At 40.3% G+C, this 21,713-nt stretch overlaps 1 protein-coding gene across 2 annotated transcripts in view; it reads right to left on the bottom strand.

The window, feature by feature from the left end:
* LOC105926429 (glutamate receptor ionotropic, NMDA 2C) overlaps positions 1-21,713 on the bottom strand; it is a 91,277-nt gene that overhangs the window by 33,999 nt on the left and 35,565 nt on the right. For both annotated transcript variants that reach the window (XM_036142076.1, XM_036142077.1), the window contains exons 4-8: positions 19,727-19,792; positions 17,094-17,282; positions 14,522-14,862; positions 12,301-12,415; positions 1,365-1,576 (exon numbers count right to left, since the gene is read on the bottom strand). In XM_036142076.1, the coding sequence (XP_035997969.1) occupies positions 1,365-1,576; positions 12,301-12,415; positions 14,522-14,862; positions 17,094-17,282; positions 19,727-19,792 (923 nt within the window). The remainder of the gene's footprint in view (positions 1-1,364; positions 1,577-12,300; positions 12,416-14,521; positions 14,863-17,093; positions 17,283-19,726; positions 19,793-21,713) is intronic.

Below are 21,713 nucleotides of genomic sequence, written 5' to 3'. Positions count from 1 at the left end.
TGATTTGATTCAATCTAATGCTACAATTGCAATGGCATGTGAGTTAATTATTGGAGTTTGACCAGCAATAGGCCAAGCGTTACTGTTATGTACGGTGAGTAGTGAGCTGCCCGTGTTCCTCGCATACATTCATGGAATTCTTTTTTTGACATAAAAGTGTAAATTTGCGATGGATAATTGGTCTGTTGCTTAGATTTTGGAGATAGATTTTCTTAACTTGCAATTGTTTTTGCTACTTGCAGCATTTTTGACTTTGCATGTGTTGTGTGTGTTTTTGCGTCAGCATCATTTGTGTTTGCAGCATGTTTGCACTTTGTGTGTCTAATTTCTGTGATTGCAATTTTTTTATTTTTGCTGCATTTTTCCATTGCAAGTGTTTTGTGTGTTAGCCTCTTTTTTGTGTGTGTCTTTAGAATACCTTTTGTGTTTGCAGCGCATGCAGACGACTCTCCCTGTGGCTCTACGGTTCCCCAGGAGTGAATGCTGCTTGTTGGGACTTTGATGCAATCAACTGGTTTCCTTATATAGGACATTTTTGACCAATCTGTATAATCTGACCCAATCTGTATAATATGATTGAACTTGATTTTGTAAAGTGCCTTGAGATAACATGTTTCATGATTTGGCGCTATATAAATAAAATTGAATTGAATTGAATTGAATTTATGTATTTGTAGTGCTTTTGCACCTCTCGTCCACCGTACCTACCACTTATCTATAATGCACTCCTTTGTGTTCGTCTGTTACACAAAAAACATTTATAACGTGACAAAATGTGAAAAGTTCAGGAGGGATAGAAACTTGTGCAGGACACTATATATCAGAGTGATTCTGTTGAACTGAGAGCTGTGAAGAGAAAAATGAAGAACTGCAATTGCTAGAACGTCTCTGTATTGTTTGTGCTTGTTTGAACATAATGAAGAAGATGTGCCCCGCTGATGTGGTGGGAGCAGTTGGGGGTAATAGCTGTTTAATGTCTGTTTTCTGCCATGCACCAATCTGTGTTTGACACCAAAGGTGTGTTTTTAAACGGTTTCAAGCAGACACAATTACTCTGCGTTAAATGAGCTGTGGAGATTCGCAACGAGCTGAACTGAAGAAGAGAAAAAGGGAGGGGGCGCATGTCTGGGTTTTATTGGAACGTGTAGTTCACTGGATCCAGAATTATATTTGGCCTTAGATTGATTTCCATATAAGAAGTTAAGAAGAAGAAGGAACTTTGAAAACGTTTCAAACAACAGAGACTGAATTGTTTAGCTTTTTTTCTGGCAACCAGGATCATGTTGAAGATCTACATGTTTCTGTATATCTAACATGAAGCTCATTTATGTGCTCGTGGAAGAAGCTTTTATCCCTGTGTGTACCTGTCTGAATGATTGGCCTGACGCCTGCAGGGCACAGTGTTGCGGACGCACGTGCCGGTTCCTGGGTCTACGTTCTCGACCATGACGAAGGGATGCTCCTCCAGGGTGGCCACCGTCAGATGGCGGTCATCAGATATGTGCTCCAGGAAGCTGCCATACCGTGGCCAGATGGGGTAGCGAACCTGAAGGATGCCGCGAGCAAACGTGCCCACCTGAAACGGTAAACGTGGGGAGAGAAAGAGCTCATTGGTATCGCGAACATGCCCGTTTCGGAAACTGAGTGTTGACCTTCATGTCAACCTCTTTACGTTTCACACGCCATTTCCTGCAGGCATGGGTGACTTTATTAAATTATTTAACAGCATTTGCATGTGCTGACCTGGGGATTGGGACATGAAAAGGAGAGCAGAGAGTCGAGTATATTAACCTCTTCTGCACAGGCTTAAAATTCCTAAACAAGAGGAGTGACAAACACCAACAGCTAAAACAAAACAGGCAGTTTACAGCATCACGTCGTTTATAACACAGTTTATTATGAGTTGCCTTCAATATGTTCTCATTTTACTGACTAAAGCTTGTTATTAATCTTAATTAGACAATTAAAAGACAATTAAAAGTCACAGCTCATTAATATGAACTACTCAAGAGGAAAATTTGTGGTTATCCCTCAAAAGAAAAGGAATGAATGTTAGCCGCAGCGAGGCAGAAAACCTGTGTATGAATGAGAGGAAACCCAATGGAGCTGTGAGGTTACGTAGAGCAGAGATAACGAAGGTGGAGGATTCTAAGTACTTAGGGTCAACAGCCCAGAGCAACAGTGAGGGTGGAAAAGAGGCGAAGAAACGTATTGAAGCAGGTTGAATCGGGTGTAGAAAAGTGCCAGGTGTGTTGTATGACTAAACAGTATACGCAAGAATGAAAGGAAGGGTGTAAAAGATGGTAGAGAGACTAGCGACGTTGTATGGTTTAGTGACAGTGGCACCGAGGAAGAGGCAGGAGGCAGAGCTGGAGGTTGCAGAGATAAAGACGTTGAAGTCCTCTATGAGAGTGATGAGGGTAGATGGGATCAGGAAAGAGTACATCAAAGGGACGGCTCATGTTAGATGTTCCACAGATAAACCCAGAGAGGCCAGACTGAGAGGGTTTGGGGATGGACAGAGAGGCGGCGGGGAACGGCTGGAACTGCCAGGCAGGAGGCCTAGAGGATGACCGAAGAGGAGATTTATGGATGGAGTGGAAGGAGACAAGAAGGTAGTGGGTGTGAGAGAAGAATATGCAGAGGATTGTGTAGAGTTAGATGGAGGCAGATGACTCGCTATGCTGACCCCTGAAATGGGAAAATTTGAAAGAATAAGACACCAGTTGCAACCTTACATTATAAATTGTGCTTTTGTTGTTTAAGAATGCACTGCCTTCCAAAACCCAAAAAGCCTTATGACCACATTACATTACTATAGTTTTACTCTATGCTACGGATAGTTACAAAGTAATTCATAATTGTGAAGTGGAGGGAAAGTAAAAAAAAAAATTAACAAATGAAAATCCTGAAACTGTGGGATGCAAATGTATTAATCCTCTGTACTCCGAAACACCTCAATAAAATATAGAACATTGGTGAAGAAACAGCTTCTTATATGATACACTTGGCCCTGTTTTTCACTGGTTAGCCATGTCTCTCTCCTAGACATCGCTAGTGGCTGATCTTTTACTGCAACTAACTGCATGTATTCTCTTTTATCTGTGAGACTTAAAAACTCAGAGCTTATCTGCTCAGCCGCTTTCGTATACTGGATGAAGCCATTAAAGGAGCTACTACTGCCATTACCTTTTTGCTTTCTTTGTGTCTCTGCTCTCTCTTCTCAAACCCCCAGTCAGTCGCGGCAGACGGCCGTCCACACTGAGCTTAGTTCTGCTGGTGGTTTCTTCCTTTTAAAGGGGCGTTTTCCTCTCCACTGTCGCTACATGCATGCTCGTTATGAGGGATTGCTACACAGTCAACCACACAATACTAGCGACTGTTCATTGTTGCTACATGCTCTTTCAGGAGAAGTGAATGTTGCAAGTCAGTGACTCAATGCAATCTGCTGGGTTTCTTTATGGCTTGTACTTGTACAGCGCTTTAACTGCTCCAACAATCCCAAAGCGCTTTATTCTACAGTCAGTCATTCACCCGTTCACACACACATTCACACCCTGACAATGGTCAGTCTGCCCCAGGGCCTCTGACCACCGGCCCTCTGACCACCGGCAGCAGGCAACTTTGGGTGAAGTGTCTTGCCCAAGGACACAATGACTGAGACTCGGGATCGAACTGACAACTCGCAAACTGCAGGACAACCTCCCTAACTCCGGTGCCAGTGTTGCTCTTAGTTTGAAAAAAATATTTTAATGATATAATAAATTTGACCAGGATGAGTTGGAACGTATGCATTGACTTGGAAACAGTCTGTATGATAAACTTTTTTTTTTGTTGAAGTGCCTTGAGACGACACACGTGAACTGGCACTATAAAGATAAACTGAACTGAGCTGAAATAGAATGAAACACACCAGACAAGTGAGGGATACATTTGAAAAGTTTACAGCCGGTTTAATAAGTGAAGCAATACCTCAAGCTCTAAACATCTCATGGAACATTAGTCAATCCTTGATTATTTAATGAAACATGCAGAAATTGATGATAAGAAATTCAACTTTTTTGGCCGACGTGCAAAATGCTATGCATAAAGGATTGAGTCAATCTCCATGACAGATATCAGATGTATTACATGTATTACATTTTTATTTTATTTTCTGATAAAGGAAATGTTTTAGTCAGCTTTGACTGAGCTTAGGAGTTTTCATGCACTTTGTTGCAATTAGAACTATTTTAGCGTATAAATCAAAATTTTGTGTTTGCTTAATTCTTGTCTATTTGCCCAGATCATTAAACATTGCTAAATGCAAGCCAGCTTGAAAGAAGAATCAAGCAGTCTATGGGGTTGAATACCTTGTGCATAACTCACCTCTAATGATAATAATTAGAGAGATAATAATATGCTGCACTTAACTATTTAAGTTTAACTTGATGCTTTGCAGGGTTATTAACTGGTGGATCAGAAAGCTGTCAGACTGGGACATGATCTCATCCAGCACTTTTAAAATGTAATGTAAAATACTAAAACATTGCCCTGCATTTCCTGCATTTATGTTAGAACCTACGTTTCAGGGTTTTTGGTAAGTTTTCTGAGCAATAACGTCTGTTTTTAGGCACAATATTTAACAACATCCAACTGTTCATATCCCCCATATGAACAGTTGGATGCCCTTAAATTGGCCACTACACACACCTTTACTGAATCACACAACTTGTCCTTTTTTGTTGTTTGTTTTGTTTTGGTTTTTGTTTTGTTTTTTTTGCCAATATCTACCCCAATTCTTCATACATAAGGATATGTGAAGCTGGCCTTACAAAGTATGCACCTGGGGTATTTTACTGGATTTTACTGAGGGGTTTTGGAGTGAAAGGCTTGATAGGGTATGCAGACCAGCAAATTATTTTGTCAAAAATGTTTAGCACTGTATGTAGTTTTCTCTCTACTATACAGTTATTTGCTACTTTCTGTTTGTCTGTTACATAAAATAACTATTTTATAAAGTTTATTGTTGTAATGTGTAAGTGTGTGAAAAAGAGGTATAGATGCATTTGCAACACTCAATTTTCTGGATCTACAGAGAACCTCAAATTATGGAAAAATGTGATGAAGCACAGTGAACTGAAAATAAATTATCCAACACAGATTTTGACAGTGTAAAAAGAGTAGTTTTTGAAAATAAGTCAAAAAGAGAAACTTGGGACTGGAACAACAAATGTCCATTACAAGATGAGTCCGTTAAATGAATAGCCCTTTGGATATCAGCTCTGAGCTTCATAGAACTGTGTTTCTTTGTCCCATCAGCCAACTTTAATGAGCCATGCTGAACTTAATCCATGGCGACTTACTGAAAAGGGATATCCACTTCCACTTTTTTTTCCCAACCATCTTCTGATTGGTTTCCTAGCTTACCCATACATATGCTCTTCTTTTATGATACATGAAGCTCAAAAGCTTAATCAATGTTCACCTTCATCTTGCTTCTTTTTTTGGATTGAATAAATAAATGTAACACAGAGAAGAAGCCATTTCAGTGCTATCACGGAGCTACTACGATTCGGCAACTCCTGATCTCTGTCTCACGTGACTTCAACCTACTATTCCTATTGCTGCAGAATCAATTCAATTCAATTCAATTCAATTTTATTTATATAGCACCAATTCATGAAACATGTAATCTCAAGGGACATTACGAAGTCAAATTCAATCAAATTATCCAAATTGGGTCAGATTACACAGATTGGTCAAAAATTTCCTATAGGGTAGTTCACGTGTGACGTCCCGCGTGACGTCAGCGCTACATCCGGGTCCCGCTGGTAGGCAGAAAACAGTACTGTTCTCGTCTACTACATGACAAAACGGGTGATTTAGAGCGTACTTTTACTTCGTTTATTTATGGAATCTAAGCAATGCCTACGACTTGTTGTGCTCCCGGTTGCACAGAGAGGCATTCCAAATCGTTGGATGTACGTTTCTGTCGTTTACCGAAGGAGGAAGGACGAAGAAAGAAATGGATATTTTCAATGAAAAGAGCGCAGGCAGACACTCCCAACGGACTGGGGGGGCATCGTACTACGACAGAATTTGCAGTCTACACTTCATCTCCGGTAAATACAACTTAATTCTGCTCTAGTCATTGTTCTACTTAAATAGCGGCGGAGGGTACACAGATCGCTACACGGGCCGGAGAAGCGGTAGCAGCAGCAGCCAAGCAGCAGCGGCGGAGCAGGCAGCGGCTGCTCTGCCAGTTCACGGGCTGCGGCAGCAGCCAGCGGCTGCTGCGTAAACACTACACGGGCCGGCGCCCCGGCCCGGCTACACGGGCCGGCGCCGCCGGCTACACGGGCCAGCGCCCCGGCCCGGCTACACGGACCGGCGCCCCGGCCCGGCTACACGGGCCGGCGCCGCCGGCTACACGGGCCGGCGCCCCGGCCCGGCTACACGGACCGGCGCCCCGGCCCGGCTACACGGGCCGGGCCGGGGCGGCTAGCAGCAGCTAGCAGCAGGGGCTACAGCCGCTGCTGCTGCTATTACGCCCCGGTTCACGGGCGCTAGTATTTCTGTGTTTACGCTGCAATGTCGCCGACACCGCCACCCATTTTAACAAGACAAAAACACCTAAATAATCCGTAGTGAAATTTTTTTTTTTTTAACCTACCGGGCCTCTGCTGAGACGCGGCCTGTGTCCGACGCCGCTTTGTGCTGTTGCACAAACATGTGTGAACAACATCCATCCATCCATCCATTTTCTGACCGATTAATCCCTCATGGCGTCGCGGGCGTTGCTGGAGCCTTTTTCCCGATTTAAAATAATTGTAGCCGTCCAGTGGTTTCATGCTTTCGTGCTCTCTGTCTGTACTGGCCTGCCATGTTTATAAGGCAGCTGTACATGTCATGGTACGGAGCGCTTGGTCAGCATTTCACAGACTCGCTCCGTCCCTTAAGGCTTTTGCTGTGTGGATCTGGCAATCTGATACCATCAACCATCAACTTACTCTTAAAACGATCTTGTAGTACGTTATCTAAAGAAGAAAAATACGCGGAGAACTCGTCAGTTTCTCTGTTTGCGTCCGCCATTGTGTTCGCCTTTTGCCTACCAGTCCGGCGCGCATGCGCGAAAAACCCGCCTCAAAACAATAACAATGAACTACCCTAAGGAAACCAGTTGATTGCTTCATAGTCCCGACAAGCAGCATTCACTCCTGGAGAAGCGTAGAGCCACAGGGAGAGTCGTCTGCATTGTCCATGGCTTTGCAGCAATCCCTCATACTGAGCAAGCATTGAGCGACAGCAAAAAGAAAAACTCCCCATTAACAGGAAGGAAAACCTCCGGCAGAACCGGGCTCAGTATGAACGGTCATCTGCCTCGACCGACTGGGAGTTACAGAAGACAGAACAGAGACACAACAAGACAGACAAAAAAGCACAGAAGCACACATTGATCTAGTAATCTGTTCTACATTAGATGGTAATAGCGGGTGAGCCGTCTTCTCTGGATGATGTCACAGTTAACAGAACGCCAGACCAGGTGTACCTACTATGGAGAAAAAAGAGAGAGAGTAAAAAGTTAAAAGCTGAAATGACAACAGTCATTTCAATGCAATGCAAAACTGGAGAACAGTAGAAATCAGTAGAGTGAGAAAACTAGGCCATGATGTCCTCCAGTAGCCAGAGCCTATAGCAGCATAACTATAGAGGTAGCTCAGGGTAACATGAGACACTCTAACAATAAGCTTTGTCAAAAAGGAATGTTTTAAGATTAGTCTTAAAAGTAGACAGGGTGTCTGCCTCACGGACCAAAACTGGGAGTTGGTTCCACAGGAGAGGAGCCTGATAGCTAAAGGATCTGCCTCCCATTCTACTTTTAGAGACTCTAGGAACCACCCTTTAGAGTAAATGTTGGCATCGTAACCAGGAGTAAATATTTATATATTTTGGACCCGTCAAAATTAATTAATTAACTACTTGTATTCTGCACCAATCTAGACATTCTGTTTTTGTATCATTTTTGAATTTTTTTTTGTTTTGTTGTTGTTATTTTTGAGCCCTACTTTCACAAATGGAGCCTTACTGCTTTGGCCATAGCGCTCCGCTTGATTTATGTATGCAAAAAGCTTTATTAGCTTTTATGCTGGGACTATTTCATGTTCAATGGACACTGAAATGGGACGGTAAAATAGGAAAACAAAGGGGAGAAACAGATGAGACAAAATACTAAAAGGAAGAAAAGGTGAAGGAGAAAGAGGAGAGGAAAGGAAGAGAGCACTATAACATCCTCTGAGTCTGCTTCTACGCCTGCAAAGAGAGATATAAAAATAACAGCAAAACCAGTCGATAAAGTTTTACAGATACAAACAACCTACTGAAAATATGCAGTATCATTTAGTATGAAATGTATAAAGTGACAGCTTAAGATAATAATAGGGGTTTTCTGTATAAAAATGAATCTGTACCTGAATCCAAGCACCTGTAGGTGTTTGCGAGAGCACGCTTGTGTATGTAAGGTTTTTCCATAAGAAAATGCTCAATAGTCATTGTTAGGAGCCAAAGACCCACCCCCCAGAGCACCGAGACAGACGCCAGGGGAACCAGAACCCCAGATGTCCGAAGAGACCCCCAGAACATGGGTGCCCAAGAGGGACCAACACAGGGAAAGCTGCCTCCCCCATTCCAAGGAAGAACAGAGATGAGCCCCAGGAAACCCTGGGGCGCAGGCCCCACACAGGACACCGAGGACCACCAACGTTCCAGTGGGCCAAGGCACCAGCCACTTAAAACCCAGCTTGACAAAAAGACAAACAGAAAACCCCATACATAGCCACATTCACACGTTCCCATCCCAGTGTCCACACATGTGAACACCCCTACAAAAAAAACAGGTTGTAGTACACACACTCATCACACACATCCTGTACTCCCAGGTCCAGGCATCGGCACCCCAGAGGGGTATACAGCCCTGGACCCCTGGTGAACCCCAACATCAAGATGGGGGGAAAACCACAACCCGACCTACCCGGTCCAACCCCCCCACCCCGATCCCAGCCCAGATGACCCACGGGCCCATCCATCCAGAGATGTGGCCAACATAAACCAAACAGGCCAATCAACCAGAGCCCACCCCACAAACCCTGAGGTGCTACCATCCCCACATCCTGCCCCCCATACCTGTTTTTCCAAACTGGAATATTTCATCTTTTTTATCTGAGTATGCCATATTATGAATAATTGTGCCATATTTTCTCTGAAATTTATTTTTATTTTAGACGTTTCTGATAAATCTCATGCTCTGTTGGTTTAGAACTAACTTTAGATTTGATTACCTTGTTTTTTTTTCATTACTTTAAACCATGTGTAACAATCTGTCTCTTTGCCACTGTCACCTCAGAATTTCTCCATTCTGGTACAATAAAGGAGTTTCTTATCTTCTTATCTTATATATATCTTATCTTATATTTCTTATCTTGTCATATATTCAGTCTAGACGGTGAAAAATAGAATACAGTTAGTTGCAGAGGGTCAAGCATATCATCTATACAAAGGGAACATGGAGTCATTGGCAGCAACAGCTTAGCTGACTGAGAAAGGAGGAATGGCTGAGAGCAGCTGACCGAATGTTTGGAAATTTTGTTTGTGAAAAAGTTTGATAACCTTATTTTATTTTCCTTCCACTAAACAATTATGAATTACTTTCTGTTGGTCAATCATATATGTATAATATTCTTTATGAACATGTTTTTCAGACATGTACAGTAACACAGTTTTCAGCAAATAAATAAATTGCACCAATTATACCAATAACCAACAACGACATGTCTGAAATGAACCAGGAAAAAGCATAGGCTTAAATAATCCTGCCCCCTTCTCCAATTTGCAGTATCATATCTAATATACCCCCCCACACACACACACACACACACACACACATAAGGAAACCATTAAAGATTTTGGTGAAAGCAAAAGAAAAACCTAAAATGAATAGACCTAAGCAACATCATGTTAAAAGATGAGGTACATGACATGATGGACAGAGAGAGAACAGGGAATGACAAATGTAAAGAGATTAGAGTAAAATAGGAAAATTATTCAGAAATGTTAGACCTTGCATGATGTGTGTTTTGTTGCCAAAAAAATTTAACTCTCAGGGGAATATAAAGACACAACATGAACAGAAACCGTCTGCGAGTTTTGCACATTTACAGCACAATTACACGTCCAGGTTTGTACACACATTAAAACATACAGTCCAGCTAGGAAGTGACATTGACAAAGTGGGTTAGTCCTCCCAGGACAGAAATAAATGAGTTCAACCATAGCAGTGAGATTACATTCAGACCTTTCTGGTAAGTCGCAGTTTTTCAATACATCCTCAGGCTCCAACTCTGAGTGTGTGCTTCAACGTGTAAAAGGAAGCAAAAACACTAGATTGCAAGGCAAGGTGATGAAGAACGAGGCAGAGAGACGGCTCCTCCACAAAATAGATGGAGGCACATAATTAAATTGTGTGTCCTCTAAAATATTCAGGTGGATCCCAATAGATTAAAAATTTACTTCAAATTTTCAAAAATATATATAGAAATTCATCTTACATAGATGGACATATTTTACACATTTATTTCAGCAAAAAATTCAAAAAATTCAGTTAAAAAAACTAGAATATCACGTGACACTAATAAAATAAGGATTTTCAATACAATAATGTCAACCTCCTGAAACGTATGTCCAAGTATACAGTACAGTGTATGCACTCATTGGCTGGGGCTCCTTTTGCATGAAATACTGCATCGATCCATGCAGGAGATTAGCCTGCAGTTCTGTTGAGCTCTTAAAGAAGCCCAGGATGCTTTAACGGCATCTTTCAGTTTGTCTGCTTGTTGGTTTAGGTGTCTCTCATTGTCCTCTAGACAAAAGTTGATAGAATCTCTAAAAAAAAGGGGGGGGGTGAAGAATATTGCCCTTAAATATATCATCGTACTGTGAATAGAGACATCATAACTGGAGAAAATTTGGGACAACTGTGACAGACTGAACTTTCTGAAATGGACCAAAACACCAGATGGAAATGGGTCAAAGAGGATGCCAGGAGGCTGATAGCAAAGTACCGGCTGTGTTCTACATGTGCATGGGCAACTGTGGCTCGATGGGTAGAGTAGTTGTCTTGCAATTGGAAGGCTATGAGTTTGATTCCAGTTTCCCCTTGACACATGTTGATGTGCCCCAGGGCAAGGCACTTAAACCCAAGTTTTTACCAAAATGGCCCCCTTTATTCCTCTCTCAATCCAACGTTCCTCTCTATCCAGGATGAGAATATCTTTATACCTGAAAGAGTGAACACTGGCCTTCAGATGAGTGTAAACTACCCAATATTGGCCTGATGGTGTTGTTTTTCAGAGCATCTCCATCCTCTTTTAGGGATGACGATGTTCTAATCCTGGATAGGGAGGAACATTGGAAACCATTTTTTTTTCATTAAAATCTAAAATTGAGTCTTAAGAAGTATGAAGAATGTGCAGACCTATAAAACCATTTTTGCAAATTTTTTTAAACTTCTTTTTTTTTACTGTTCACAAAACAAATGTGTGTGGGAGTTGTTTTTTTCAGTTCAACTTTAAAAACGTAATGTTTAAAGGTGGAAAGTTTGGAAATTATTAATCTTGGTCTTAGTCATTTTAACAAGGGTTATACACTTCTGAGAGCCACTCAGCTCGCTGTATGTGAATTCTACTTTTTTCATTGGATTGATGTTCTAAATAATTGACAATGAGAAGTTTCAGAGCTCAAAGTCTGCTGATGAGAGAAAACGTGCTACATTTTCAGCAGATATGAGTTGGTATTGCAAATACACTCTTTCAATTGCAGAAGCCCAGGCATGTTTTAAACATTTACAACTAAAAGAAACACGTTTTCACAGCATCAAAGTCATCTGCACAGGCATCAGCAATCAGAAATGCGCCCAAATAAACATTTTCAGGGCCATATGGTTTAGGATGGTGTCACATTCATATTTGGCCACATTTTATATGCTGTAAGAACAACAGAATAAATCCTAAATCTAATTTGAAAGTGCTCTCTAGAGGAGTTTCTCTTTAAATTGTAACTAATCTGCACATTAAGCTAAATAATGCCCCTTGTTCATTGTATATAATATTACTCAAAGCACAAATAAATTTCTGCCACAGTGGTTATTATGTATCTGCTACAGTTTTTATTATGTGGAATGGAAGACAAAGGGGGCATCCTTAAATCTCAGGTTTAGTGATGATATTTAATGTGCGATTCTGTGATTCATTTCATGCAGGTGTTTACCTTGTCCCACAGTCTCTCCCGGTCCAAAGCAATGATGACCATCGAGGGGTTGGATAGAAAGCCTTGATTGTTGAATGACAGTTCTTTTCTTTCCCACGTTACATTCAGCATGTGTCTATATGCCAACCAAAGATAAAAGAGACAAAAAGATGTGAAAAATATGCGATCAAAGTGCGTAACTTTAGCAGTCTACGCATTGGATATTCCATATTAATTTACACTAACACACACTCACAACAATCAGATTGTAATTAAGCTTAAAGCTTTCCCTGGCGGGGCTTAATTTAATGTCTTAAGCCGGGATGCAGCTCATCCGAGTTGATTGGTTGGATGTCAGGATGCTACTACTAAATGGTCTCGATATCTGTTAAAGTCTAAATCCAAGACAGAATGAGCTTTAAATAATGAATCCAGGCTGATTTACGTCCCACAACTAATGCAAATGAGGTACGCATAATGTTCACTTAATGTTATGCTCTGAGGAGTTCAAAGAGCAAAATCCAAAACTGTCCTCTGCCTGTGTGAGATCTCACAATGTTCAAAATGCCACAGCAAGTGAAATCTGTCTTGTGGAGTGTGATCGAATTGCAGGTGAATACATGTGGTGAAGTAAGTGAAAAGCTGTTGCCTGGCAATCAGAGGGTTCTGAGTTGGATTCCAGCTCCCTACCACATGTTGATGGCACTTAACCCCAGGTTGCCAACTGATCTGCGCATCGGTGTATAAATATGCGGGTGAGTGAATTTGACTTATTGTGTGAAAGTGTTCTTAGCAGTCTGTCACAGTAGAAAACTTTACATGTTAAATACCTTGAGGATTCCTTAAAGTAGACTATGAGTGGAATATATAAAATGCATTTAAAGCTTCAGTTGTCAATGTGAGTACAAAGCAACCCCAGTCTGATCAAAATTGACATCCCCCAGCACATGACTTCCTTTTTTATGCATACTTTGAAAGAAAAACTTTCTAATACTGGAAAATACCTCCAAAAACAAACATGCAAGACCTGGACTGGATCAATCTACACTGATTCAGGTGTCTTTAAACAGGTTTGTCATTTCTTTGCGAACTCATTACCAGAGAAATCTACAAAACGGAGATTCTTAGATTGATCAATTATTGCTAAAAACTCATCTCAACTTGTTTTTGAGAACACAAACTACACAAACATGAAATGGCAAAAGGGTGAAGCCATCAGCACCAGTGCTTCAAGTTTGAAACCCTGCAGTGTCCATGTTTGAGAGTCTTATTTTGAAGTAAGAAAGGAAGTTGTTTCTGGTTTGCCCTGCTATGTTGGCATACTCACTGATTGCTGAACACCGTCTGAAGTTTGACAAATGTATAAAGTTTTTACTTAATGTTATTATAGTTTATTTTAGAAATGCTAGATTGACTTAGTTTAAGTCACCCTGTGCACCACAGTCGGATTGAGGAATGAGAGTCGCTTCATCTCAACATAATCCATCAGGCAGACAGTTTCTGGTTTTTGTTCAGTGCTATACCAGCCCTACATTATTCTCAGTCCCTGTATATCAGGTATAATACAACAGAAAATTTGCACAAACTTCTACTACTCAGGTGAAAGTTGCTATGACCTAACCATGTATTGTAGCAACATGCGAACACGCAGGTCTCCATTGCTCCCGATCGTAAAACCTGCACCCTTGTGCCTATTTTTTTTTAGCATGTCCTGACTCTAAACTTTTATAAATGAACTAAATAAGTCAATATACAGAGACAGGGCAAAACGGAGGCATGTATCAAGATCCCAGCACTTAAATAAAGTCATGGTGATAGAGACAGACAAGATAGTAGCAATTAGCTGCTAACAAAGGTGAAGTCTGCATCTGCTTCAGAGCTTCCTATTAGCACCCAATTAAAGGGCAATTTCAAGGTTTATTTTCTAACGGATCTGGACTGCATTTGGTCATTCCTTATTCCAACGAAAAATACTGCTTTGAGTCTAATAAACAACTCAAAATAATAACCACGTCTGTCAGAAATATACATATGACCCCATGGTTGTTTGTTTGTTTTAATTTTATCTTGTTTTAAAAGTTTTGGCCTTTGGTGCAACTTTCTGGCAAATTTGAAAAATCACGCAACTCTTGGTGCAAACTTCACAACCATATTAGGATCTGCCAATGTAAGAAAAAGGGAAGGATGGTTAGAAAATCATGCGCTTAAAAAAATAGGAAGCGATGAAATAAACATTCCTCACCTGAACAGGGTATTGTTGTCCGATTGTTTTGCTGGTTTATTGCAATCTCCATGCCCTTCAGGGATGAAACCATAAACCTTCTTGAAACTCTCTGCCCCTTTAGCTACAATGGCGACGCCCTCCCTCACCCTCTGCCGCAAGCTTTTCCTCCACTGGTCCGTAATCACACCAATCACACCTACAGGGAAGGTGGCAGGTGGGGGGCTGTTGGGGTTGCCTACGGCAAGGCTGGGGAGGATCCAGATGTAGCCGGGCCCCAGCAGGCCCAGCTCGCCTGCTATGCGAAACAGGTACTGCGCCTCCTCGTGGGAGCAGTACGCCAACAGGACCTGGGAGTCCAACTGCAAAAGGACAAGAAATCTGCTGTTTATAAAATATGCAGGACACAGCATCAGACGTATAAACTTATTCTGCTCCTCTCAAGTCAGGAAATTTTCAGGTTAACAAATGTATGCTTCCCTTTACTGTATGATTTTAAACACAAACAAACCTTTACCAGGAAACTGTAAAAGTGCTGAGTCCTTTTGAAAAAAATTAAAAACACATTTGTTCAGGATTGCCTTTGGCTGTTCTAGTTTGCAGTGATTAGTAAAACTAGTAAACTGTTTACTAAAACATCATTAGTTTAAGTTTGTAGTCCAACAGTTTTTAACATCATTAATATTTGCTTTTAGTTTCCATTTTCCCATGTTTTATTTTGTTTCAATTGTTCTACATTTTATTCCAACTCGCTTTTATTCTATTTTTATTTTCCTATGTTTAATCATGCAAAGCGCTTTGCATTATCCTTGTACTGAAATGTGCTATACAAATACATTTGCCTTGCCTTGCCTATAAAATATAATGACATTGTTAGAAAATATTCAAAGTGCCCACTTGAGACTTATAAATTATAAATAATTTAATTTTAAAAGACTGTAAAATCAGTAAGAATAACTCGACTCCAAGTTAGTGTAACAAAATCAAACATGTCCTACTCTCATAATACTAATAATTTTACCATGTTTGATATAGTCCTGATTTCATTTTCAAAGCTTTGGACCTCCGTAAAACTGATTGAGCGTTTGTTGTCTTAATAACTGAATTTATATTTAAAAACTGCAAAACTAAAAAGTTTTGTACAGAAATGGTCAAAATACTGGGATAGGTACTTTTTCACAGCACTGTATAGTAAGAGACAATGTAGTACTCTATGAGAGCATACATATTAAATAAAAGTAGCATGAAAATGGAGCTTCAAGGGACCGCATATGTGATCTTTCTCACATCAGACTTCTAATTGCTATATATGAGAAACTAGTCCTTGTCTGCTAAGTAACAGCTTAAGATTGTGTCTGCGGTCTGAAGCAACATTTGTCGCAGGTGCAACAAGTATTGCACAATGAAATGCGGTACCCATTGCCAGGGGTGCTCTATTTAATGCACAAATAAAACAGTTTAAATTCTAACAAATTTGATTTAACACACAGCGTGTTCCGTATTCTAATAAGGCCCATTATAATCAAAATAATAATAATTCAAGTCTTAGTTCAAAAGTTCTTAACTATTTATTCTAGTACATTTAGAGCAGGCATTGGAATTTAAAATCTGACCATAAAAGACTATTTGTTGCTTGTAATAAATTTAGATAAAAGAATAAAAATTGGGTTGTCTATTTTAAGCACTGTAGCCACAACTAGAGCCACATGATATTAGAAAAACATACAAAATGCAGCAAAACTGGTAAATGCCACAATACTGCTACAGCTGGTAATAAAAGAAATACATAATAAAAATAGGTAATCTCTTTCTGTTTTGGGCTCATAGCAAACATAGACCCCCTAGATAATGAACAGACTATCCAGCCATTTTGGGCAATAAAACAACTTAGTTATAATCACTTGAACACTTTACCACCGCTTTAGCTTGTAAAAGATTTTATATGGGTTTAAACAACAAGTGTCACCAAATATATTACTGGCACAGACAGTCTAACTACATGGCACTTAAATACTCTAGTTAGTGGGTCTTTATGATGTGAATATTGTACACAGTGATTTAGCAATAAGTATAAATTTGCAATATATTGTGCAGCCCTAGTTGAAACACAATTTTATTTTAACTTGGCATAAACACATTAGCATTTTTTATACTATGAATTAATATTCCAATTTTTTCCTGAAATGTTTATGTTTTCTCAAACTATTCATGTAGCAAATCAGTTTTCATTTATCAAACATGTCCTCATTTCTAGCTTAAGAGGCCCCCTTATAAAAATTATTTGTGTGCACTGAAATAAGCATTTCAAAATGTTCTACTTTTAGAAACTCATAGGAATATATTATATGTTTTACATGGTTTTATTATATATGACCAAATGTGTGGAAAGCCAAAGCCTGAAAAGGGGTTATTTCCAGAATTATTATTCAACTTTTAGCAACTAAGTTCAGGGAGCCTCCCAAACATTTGAGAGGTTGACAGAAAAAAAAGACGACGAAAGATTTGTAAAAGATAGAGACCCTTGTCAGCTTTGCTATTTCCATGCAGTGTACTTTATGCTGAGGAAAAGATGCATGCTGCCGTTCAATTTTACCTGCTGCAGCATGCGTTTGGTCTTCAAATCATTAGAGCCGACCGACATTTCCAGAGACAAAATATCCTGCAGATTCCATAGAAAGTAGGACGTGTCGGTGTAGGACTGAACTATATCCACAAAGGTGTCGTAGCCCGGCATCAAGCTGGTGATCACAGCAAACTCGGCCCAGTCATACTCCTCCAAGATCTGACGCAGGCATGTAAAGGTAAAGGAAAATAAGCAGAAAAATTAGATTGAAACATAAACAACACTCCAAAAACCTGTTGCTTAGTAAGAGAGGTTCAGACTAAAGATCAAACATTTACACAAGAGCACCGAAACAGATTATGGTGGGAAAATCCTACACTGGAACTGGAACAACTAAAATCTGAAAAGTGGGGCATACATCGGTATTCAGCTCCCAAGAATTTGTCATTTGTAAAAAAAAAAAAAAAAAAAAAAAAAAAACTTTCACTGCAATTACAGCTACAAGTCTTTTGGGGCTTTGCACATCTAAAGACTGATTTTTTAACCCTCATTTCTCTTTGCAAAATGGCTCAACCTCGATTAGATTGGAAGAAGGACATCTGTTCACATATGTTTTTTAGGTTGTTTAATTGGACCGGACGTTGACTCATTCTAACACATGAATATGCTTTCACCCAAGACATCCAGTGGTGGAAAGAGTACCAAAATAATGCAGTCAAGTAAATGTACAGTTACTGTGATTAAAATTGTACTTACCAGTTTAAAAAGTTACTCAAGCAAAAATAACAAGTACCTCATTAAATTTTATTTTAAGCTGAAGTTACCTTAGTTCCTTTTTTTTATTAGCATAAGATAATCCCTCTCTTGCATTTCACAAAGGAAAAGAGAAGATATTGATCTCATACTGTTTTTAATTAAGAAGCACCTCTATACTCTTCAACTGTAGTTGATGTGTTTTGCTAATGCCATGTTGGGATCTGATAACTTTGACCTCGAGCCTTGGTTCTTTGTTTTTACTCAGTAACTGATGTGATAATAAATGCAACTTAGTGAAATACTTAAATCAACTCATACTCAAGTACAAGTAAAAATTCTGCTTTTGTAACCCACTGAAAAAAAGTACAAAGTACACACAAATTGTACTTAATTAGAGTAATGCAAGTAAATGTAACTAATTACGTTTCACCCCTGGAAACGCCACATTTTAGCTCTCATTGTATGTGGGCTGTTCCTGCTGGAAGGTGAACCTCTGCCCCAGTCTCAAGTCTTTTTCAGCGCCTAACAGGTTTTCTTCCTGGCCTGGCCTGTAATTAGAATTTATCACTGTATTGTATTCAAATGCGCTGATAAAATCGGACAGCCTATGGGGAAATACCTAAGTAGCGTCTTCAGAGACATTAAAGGTTACATTCAAACCTTTCAGAAAGACGTTTAACCAACAAAGAATAAATAAAGAATATTTAACAGCATCTATGTTCAGAGACACGGATTAAAGCGATGACAGCAGCCCATGTAATCCAATTGTAATCCTGACCAGAGCTTTCTTTTTTCCCCAACTTTCTGGGAGTCTAGCTACACATTTCCACACAGTTTGGAGTGTGGTCTGTGGCTTTAAAACCACACCTGTCATTTGAACTATTTGAAAACACTGCTGAATTAGTCTAATTTCACAGTTTTTATTCTCATTCTGGATACCATTGTTGCAGTTTGTGGAGATCTCTGTCTCCCAGATTGCAGGAGCACTCATATAGTAGGAGGACCCACTCAGCATCAGGGAGTATAATTTACATAAATGGGCACACAATAAAAAAAAATATGTAACTCAAAAATATTTTATAAACAGATTTTAAGAAATCATGCACCATTTGTCTTCCACTTGACTATTGAAATATAATTTCTGTTGGTGAACCCAAAATCCTCATGAAATACAGTCAATTTTTATTGGGTGCAACCTGACAAAATGTGAAAAGTTTTAGTTATGTGAATACTTTAGCAAGGCACTATAATTGTTTCAGGTTGATCAAAAGGTTTCCCTGATCCCAGTTTTATAAGATGTAAAATCACTAAATATTTCCGTTCTTATAGAACGTGTGGTAATCTCATTCTCCCGTTGTGCATAAAAATGCCTGAAGGGGTCGTTTGAGTATTAGTTCAGACATTAGTCTAACAAATCAGTTTCCTTTTGTCAAATAAATTTCCAGTGTACAATTTTCCAACTAATACTACTACTAATACTTTCAGCTTTGCCAGAATAAACAACAACTTGACAATTGTTTATATCCTGCTTGCACTTTTATAAGTGTCAGCCGGACAGAAAGTTGTTAAAAAAATGTTTTGTCCACGTGAACGAGGTGAAATTAAGGTCTAACAGACTTTTGTAGGATTATGAGATCGACTCACAAACACATTTGACAATGACGTTATGTAATCCCATGAGAACATTTACAATCCATCGTAAATCCAGATTGGACTGGTTTCATTTGGAAATTAGGCCAGAACCTCAGATCAGGGATTCCCCCTCTGACTCTTGCGCTGTCCCTTTATGGTGTTAATCGGCCTATAGAAGTCCCAGTAGACACGACTGACCCTCTAATTATTTGTTATGATAACCTTTTTTTCCCCTCTGGAGTATAAATGAGATTTGGATGGACATATTTCCATACCTTGAACATGCAGATGACCTGCTGCTCGAGAGAAGCTCCCATCTGTAGAAAGGAGGATCCGTCGGCCTGTGAAAAACAAGGCAAGTCTCCTTTACTGATACAGTCCTGTAGGCTATCAAACATGCTTTGAAATGTCAGCATGTCATCTTTCAGATTCGTCTGGCAGGATGTTTAACATTATAGCTGTGCACAAAATAACACTGATCTCAATTGTAAGGCTACAATCAATGATTTGACTGCCTGTCATGACGTCAATATTAGAGTAGCGGACAAAATTAAGGAAAGTAACATCAATTAATCCTGACCATGTTTTAAACATGTTGAGATTAAATGAATAAGATTGGTAACAGGTTTTTAATCTAGGTGAACAATGTCCAAAACACGAAAGCAATAACCTCCTAACACTTGAATTATAGGCAATATACATCTGCTACAGTATGCACCCTCCAGCAGTAATGATGCAAAGTGATGTTTTGCATAATGAACTTCTGCTATGATTATGAATATTACATTTTGTGTCTTTATTAATGCGTCCGTTTTACAACCGACTTGGATTACTCATTTTCTGCCTCTGTCTGGTACAAGTGTGCTTAAAGTGCAAACGCTCAGTCCTGCTGCTCTCTTTCTGTCAAAAAAAAGGGAGGTCCAATGTTGATCGCGTCTGTGTGTTTGCATACATTTGCATGCCGACTCGGTGCATTGACAGCGGAGGGCTTGTTAAACACATTTAACAACCTTCAGCGCAGAAATGGAAACAGGAGTGAGGGGAGGAGAAATAGATGACAAAGTGGAAGCATGACAAGGACAGATCATGAAGCATGAATCATGTGTATTCTCGTCACCCAGCAGTCAGGACCAAAAGACACTTTGACATACAGGGGTGCGTCTAGAAAGTTTTCAAAAGCGGGTACCAGATAGAGCCACTGGTGGCTAGTCAAAAAGTTTAATTACTGTAGGTAAAACCTTTTGAAAATATTTCATATTTGCATATTTTCAACAGTTTCATATTGTATTATATATTATATACATTATTTACCTCTTCCCTGAAAAAGGTAAACACCAACAAGTGTGCAGGTTCAGACATGGTGTCAGCCGGGACGCTTAAATCGTGTGCTGACCAGCTAGCAGGGGTCTTTCTGGACATCTTCAACCTCTCCCTGCAGCTCTCCACGGTTCCTGTCTGTCTTAAATCCTCCGTTATCGTGCCCGTCCCCAAGAAACCAATCATCACCTGCCTTAATGATTATCGTCCCATCGCTCTGAGCCCCGACATCATGAAGTGCTTCGAGAGGATACTCCTAAGGTATACCACGGACATCATCTCTGCTGGCCTGGACAGCCTGCGGTTTGCCTACAGGTAGAATCGCTCCAAAGAGGATGCTGTCTCGTCAGCACTGCACTCAGCTCTGACTCATCTGCAGCAGCCCAACACCTATGGCAGGATGCTCTTCATGGTCTTCAGCTCAGCATTCAACAACCATGCTCCCAGACATGCTGGCTCTGAAGCTCCACAACATGGGACTATCCACACCTCTCTGCTCCTGGATCAGTGACTTCCTCATCAACAGACCCCAGGTGGTGAGGATAGGGAAACGCACATCTGCTCCACTGATCCTCAACACAGGAACGCCACAGGGCTGTGTCCTTAGCCCAGCTCTCTTCACCCATTTCACTCGGGACTGTTTTGCTGTCCACCCCACAAACACAGACGTTTGCAGACGACACCACTGTAGTGGGTCACATCTCTAACAATGATGAGTCCCACTACAGGGACAAGGTCAGCAGTCTGACAGAATGATACTCCAGGAACAACCTGATCCTGAACACCAGTAAAACCAAGGAGGTCATCATAGACAACAGGAGGTCGAGGACTGAACACGCGCCTCTCTGCATACAAGGCATTCACATCTCCTCCGACCTCTCTTGGACTGCAAACACCTCCCACCTGGTGAAGAAGGCCCAACAACGGCTCTTCTTCCTCAGGAAA

The sequence above is a fragment of the Fundulus heteroclitus genome, chromosome 10, assembly GCF_011125445.2.
Source record: "Fundulus heteroclitus isolate FHET01 chromosome 10, MU-UCD_Fhet_4.1, whole genome shotgun sequence".
Classification (NCBI taxonomy): Eukaryota; Metazoa; Chordata; class Actinopteri; order Cyprinodontiformes; family Fundulidae; genus Fundulus; species Fundulus heteroclitus.
This window is presented reverse-complemented; position numbering and strand designations above follow the sequence as displayed.